This window comes from Penaeus vannamei, chromosome 22, assembly GCF_042767895.1.
Source record: "Penaeus vannamei isolate JL-2024 chromosome 22, ASM4276789v1, whole genome shotgun sequence".
Taxonomy (NCBI): domain Eukaryota; kingdom Metazoa; phylum Arthropoda; class Malacostraca; order Decapoda; family Penaeidae; genus Penaeus; species Penaeus vannamei.
The window spans coordinates 22,247,062-22,253,204 of NC_091570.1; the positions used below are offsets into that span (position 1 = coordinate 22,247,062).

General features: G+C 39.8%; 1 protein-coding gene across 1 annotated transcript in view; it reads right to left on the minus strand.

Annotated features, from left to right (window-relative positions):
* Positions 1-1,996: 1,996 nt before the first annotated feature.
* Positions 1,997-6,143, minus strand: part of LOC113820420 (uncharacterized) — a 30,779-nt gene continuing 26,632 nt past the window's right edge. The window contains exons 4-6 of the mRNA XM_070137043.1: positions 5,535-5,774; positions 3,283-3,497; positions 1,997-2,942 (exon numbers count right to left, since the gene is read on the minus strand). Of these exons, the coding sequence (XP_069993144.1) occupies positions 2,744-2,942; positions 3,283-3,497; positions 5,535-5,774 (654 nt within the window). The 3' untranslated portion in view covers positions 1,997-2,743. The remainder of the gene's footprint in view (positions 2,943-3,282; positions 3,498-5,534; positions 5,775-6,143) is intronic.

Sequence of the window (6,143 nt, forward strand, 5' to 3'; positions counted from 1 at the left end):
AGCAAACCCCCGAGCACACTCCCTCTCCTTCAGCCTGTCCATATGAAACACCTTAGGGTGGTCATTGGGCCGATGGGAAGTTTTGAAGTGGACCCGGAGGGTAGCCACAACTAATCTATGGTCAGTACCACAGAACTCGGCACTCCTATACACTCTGCAGTTCTGGAGGATCCTCCAACGAGTGCTAACGAGAATGTGGTCGATCTCCTTGGCTGCATTACCCACATCGCTGTACCATGCCCAACGATGTGGGTCTGGGCACTGGTACCAGGAGCCAGAAATCCTCAATTTCTGGGATCTAGCAAAATCCCGGAAAAGGAGGGAATTCTCGCTGCCGGTATCATCTTCTGAACCATGAGGGCCGATAGACATCTCATAGCCAACTCGATCACAGCCAGATACTGCATTGAAGTCACCCAGAGCAATACGAATATCTCGCCGGGGACAACTGTCTGTCACAGATGCAAGTTTGGCGTAGAACATCTCTTTCACATCAAGTTTACAAACATCGATAGGAGCGTACAATGCAACAAGAGACATGAAGCTAAAAGACAGCTTCAGTCTCATTACCATTATATGCTCATCGACTGGAGTGACCTCTACCATCGAGGACTGGAGCCTACTGGAGATAGCTATGGCTACTCTCATATATATGCATATATATATATATATATATATATATATATATATATATATATATATATAGAAAAATAGATAGATAGATAGATAGATAGATATATAGATATATAGATATATATAGATATAGATAGATAGATATAGATATATATAGATAGATAGATAGATAGATATAGATATATAGATATATATATGTGTGTGTGTGTATGTATATACATATATATAGACAGATATAGAAAGTATATATGCATATATGCATTCATGCATGTATGCGGTCTCACACAGGTGTGTGTGAGAGGCAGCCCCTGCATGGATTCCGACGAGGATAACCAGGTTATCAGCGAAGTTTAAGTCACAAACTTCGAAGTTGCCAATTGCGGATCCTCAAGGCCTGGCCATACAAGAGCTGATAAGTCCTCTACGCCCTGGCTAGGCAGATAGGTGAGCATGCATGCGTGCGTATGTGTGTGTGGTGTGTGCCGCGTGTGTGTGTGTGTGTGTGTGTGTGTGCACGTAAGGATGCATGTGTGTGTGGATAGAATAGATAGATATTTGTGTATGTAGATAGAGAGATAGATAAAAAGATGCAAAGACAAGCAGACAGACATAAACAGATAGATAGACAGATTTATTCACAAATTCTATTCACCCAGCCAATCGCCAATCCATTCGCCTATTCACATTTACATGCGTGTGACTATTTATGTATACAGTTTTGCAAATGCATATAGACGTCTGTATCCATGCATGAATATAAACAAAGCAAGCGAAGGGGAGAACAGGAAACAGAGAAGAAGCAGCACAGCGAAAAGGCTGTAGGCGGAGTCAGGCGGTTCTCTGTGCCTTTCCTGTTTTGTTTACAACTTGCTCCCCGAGAACCTTCGCGCTGAGGAGAGGAAACAGTTTTGCGAAAATGCAGAATATGTCATGTATACCTTGCGCCAGTATACAGAGTGTACTAGAAATGAGGAAGAGGAAATATGGAAGCCCTATTGGTGTGATTGAAAGCGTTTTTGGTTATGTGTGTTTGACTTTGTGTGTGTGTTTGACTATGTCTGTTTTTTTTTTTTGTTTTTTGTTTTTTTTTGTTATTGTTGTTGTTGTTTTTTTAAGGTAGATATTTGCTTGATGTAAAAGTTCCTTTGTGTGTGAATGTGTGCTCGTTTCTGGTGTATGTGCATGTATGCCTATGTGGGTGTTTGTTAGTTCCATTGTTTATACGTGAGTCTGCATGTCAATTTTCATGCTCAAATCAAGCTCAGAGTTTTTTACATAATGGAAATTAGCTTCAAGGTATTGAAAATTGAGGAAGAAAAACAATTTTGTTTTGTATTTTTATATATTTGGATTTTCTTATATACAACTTGTACAACTACGCTTTCGAATATTATACACACACATAATCATAAATTACTTATTTACACATATCATTGGCGGCTTCACACTTATATCAACACTTATGCTTAAAATAAAATAGAATAAATTAGATAAATTAAGAACGTAAAAATGAAGAAACATTGAAAGAGGGAGAAAAATAAAGATACAAATTTATATTATCCTTTTCCGCTTCTTATCTTCCTTCTCTTTCTCTCTTTTAAAAATAGAAGGAAAACTATCACAAAGAAGGAAAATAAGAAGAGACAAGAAGAATTGTGAATTAAATCGACCGACATCATTCTTCTCTCTCTCTCTCTATTCGTCGTCAAAGAAAATGGGAAAGATTAACAACAAGGCTTCTCCGTCGTCAAAGAAAACGGGAAACGCATATCAGCGTATCTTGGTCGTCAAAGAAAACGGAGAATACTAACATCAGGGCATCTTAACCAAAGCGGCGTCTTTAGCGTTGTCGTAACGGAGAAGTTTTAGTTTTTCAAATTCATCGTTGTCGTCATGATTTAGGAAAGCCTAAGTAAGAGCTCCCGAAGTTCGTAGCCTAATCAGCCTCACAGCCAACTAGGCTATCTTAGTAGTCTAACTAGCTTCGTTGGTCAAATTAGACTCGTAGTCTAACCAGCCTCGTAGCCTCAGAACCCTCATCCTCTCTGAGCCCAACGAGCCTCGCAGAACCGTAGCCTAATCCAACGCCGAGCCTCGTAGCCCAGATAGCCTAGTAGCCATAGCCCCCGTAGTGCGTGGGCTGGGCCTTGGGAGAGCACTTGGACACGTAATTGGTCTGGAAGTGGAGTGACGTTTCCGTGACGTATTCGTTCTGCGTCACGGTCTGGGTGACGGTTTCGTAGACGCGGTACTGTGACGTCAGAGTCTGGGTGAGGTAGTGGGGGTGACGCTCGGTCTGGGTCACGTGTCTGGAGGGGAGAAAGGGGGAGGGAAGGAGTTAGTGACATTCGATTGATAAGATTTTGGATAATGGAATCCAAAATCAAGATCGTTACTAAAAAAAAATCTTTAAAAAAGATAAAGAAAATCACAATAAAAAATGACTGAAAAAACTATAGAAACCCTTAAACAATATAAAAAAAAATCCATCAAAATAATAACCCCTCCCCCACCAAACATAAACAAACAAATCAAATCAAATCAAACTGAATGATAAAGAAACAAATAAAAATAAATCGAAAAAAACACATCTCCCTTTAACAAAAATACATAAAACAAACAAAACTCCACCCCATCCACCATACTCACTTGTACTGAGTGGTCGTGACGAAATCGGTGTGACGGTGGATCTTGGTGGAGTAGTAGGTGGACGTAAAGGTATCGTAGGTGGTAACAGGCAGCGTCTTGGTAGTGAAGTCCGTGGCTACCAAAGTCTCCGTGAAGAACTTGGACTCAGTGCTGGTGACGTAACTGGTCTCCGTGAAGAACTGGGCTTGAGTCACGTACTTGGTGGCCGTCAGGAGCTGGAAGGAGGGAGAGGGAAGAGGGAGAACATTAGTGGGAGGGAAGGAGGGAATTAATGGAAGGGAATGGGGGAGGAAATGAATGGGAGGGAAGGAAGGGGGGAAAGGGGGTGGGAGGGAAGGGGGGAGGAAATTAATTGGAGGGAGGGAAGGTGGGAAAAGATAATGGGAGGGAAGGGGGGAAATTAATGGCGGGAAGGAGAAAATCAATGAGAGGGAGGGAAGAGTGGAGGAAATAAGGGCAGGACGGGAAGGGGTGAAGCGATAATGGGAGGGGGAGAAGGAGGAAATTAGTGGGAGGGAGGGGGAGAAAACTGATAGGAGAGAGAAACTTTATGTGAGGGAGGGAAGGAGGGAAAAAAGAAGGGAGGGAAGGAGAAAATTAATAGGAATTAAATCAATAGACAGAGAATGAAAGAAGGAAAGAGAAAAACAGACAAACAGACAGAAATGGAGAGAGAAAGGAAGAGAGATAAACAAACAGACAGACAGACAGAGATGTAAACTCGAATCTCTGCCTGGGAATAGAATTAAAACAAAAAAATGCCACTAACAATGACATGAATGCAAAGCCGATAAAACAAACTTTAAAAAATGAAAAAAAAAAAAATTTAACTCTTCCAGCCCGTTTGGCGCAGAAGGCCGTGTCTTATTTATGTTGGGGGAGAAAGTAAAATTGGCTTTCTGATAGAAACACAACACGCGGCCCGAAAATGCATGTGGAAAAAAATGAAAAGCATTTCCTTTGAATTTTTTTGCTGTCATCGGGGTTAAATCATCGCAAGTATGATCCTTGTTACTGTTAATGTGTTTGCAAATACTGTTATTATTATCATTGTTGTTTGTTTTGTCCTTTTTCAATTGACAGTTGTAGAAGATGCAGCAATCCCATTGTGGTAGTAGTAATGGTAGTAGTAGTAGTAGAAGTAGTAATGATGATAATGATAAATGATAGACAGTAGTAACAGTAGAAGTAGTAGTAGTAGTGGAGGTGATTATGATGGTGGTTGTAGTAGCAGTGGCGGTGGTAGTAGTGGTAGTAGTAGAAGTAACAGTAGAAGTAGTAGTAGTAGCGGTGGTGATTGTGATGGTGGTGCCGGTGGTAGTAGTAGAAGTAGCAGTTGTAAGGGCGTAGGCAGTAGTAACAGCAGCGGTAATCGCAGTCATCTTGGACTACCTCCCCCGCGCAGGGTAGTCTCAGAGTGAGCGAAGAGCCAGTTCCGGCGCGGAGGGCGAGAGAAGATTCGTCTCCAGAAATTATATTGCCTCGGCAATTTCCCCCTCGCTTGCAAATGGGACCTGGGAAACTGGCTGAACTTTTTTCCCTTTTTTGGAGCGTGCAGAATTGTGGAAAAGTGTGTGTGGTTGAGAGAAGGTGTGTATATGTGTGTGTGTGTGTGTGTGTGTGTGTGTGTGTGTATGTGTGTGTGTGTGTGTGTGTGTGTGTGTGTGTGTGTGTGTGTGTGTGTGTGTGTGTGTGTGTGTGTGTGTGTGTGTGTGCGTCTTGCATGTATGCATTTTTTATAAATGTAAGTATGTAAGCATGTTTGTGCATCTGCGTGTTTCTATGCGTTCGTGTACGGACATTTACTCATATAACTGAACATATCAAATTGCCCAAAACATTTTCTATTTTCAAACAAGACAAAAAGTGACATCACAACCAGCCAATATTTTTCTTAAGGGTCTGCTTTTTCCCAATTTCCCAAAGTGACATAATGATCAAATTATCTAATTAAATTAATCTTAAAACACTTGAGAAACAGAAAAAAATAAAGAATGAATAAATAAACAATGAGTTGATGAATAAATCAATGAATAGATTAACCAAGTTAATCAATGAATAGGGAAATAAATCAATAAATCTATGAATAGCCAAATATAAAATAAATGCTAGCTAAAATAAATGAACATCAAATAAAAAATTCAATCAACAAAATAAATGAATAAAAAAATAAGACCAAATAATAATCAAATAAACAACCTGTAAATGAAGCTACAAAATCAGTAAATCAAGGAGTCGCTTGATTACGTTACCTCGGTGCGCGTGACGACCACAGGCTTCGGGAATGACGTCAGCGTCTGCGCCACGAACTCCGTCGAGGTCCAGACGTTCCACTTGGTGACGTCCTGGAAGGCGAAGGGAGTCAGAACGCGGGGGTTCGAATGCAGGGAGGAATGTGTCTGTTCGTCGACCTCTGTGTCTCTCTTTATGTGTGTGTATTTATATGGATGTATGCTGAGATATACGATAGGATTTTCATTGTATAGTATCTTCTAGATGCTATTTGCACAGGACGAGATAGTGTACATGAGTTAGTTTTTTATCATATATATATATATATATATATATATATATATATATATATATATATATATATATATATATATATATATATATATACATATATCTATGTGAGGATTTGCATAATGCATTATTATGTATATTATTCAACTCCGAGTCTTTCATTAACTGCGCTTCTCATTAAACATCCATATAAGTATATACATGCTAATATGATACTTACACTATTAATGTTGTTTGAAAATGTTAGATCTTTGCCACGTTGACATATAATCTAATTTTACACTTTGCAAGAATCATACATCTAAAATGAAAGTCAAAAAGACATTCCAAAGTAACGA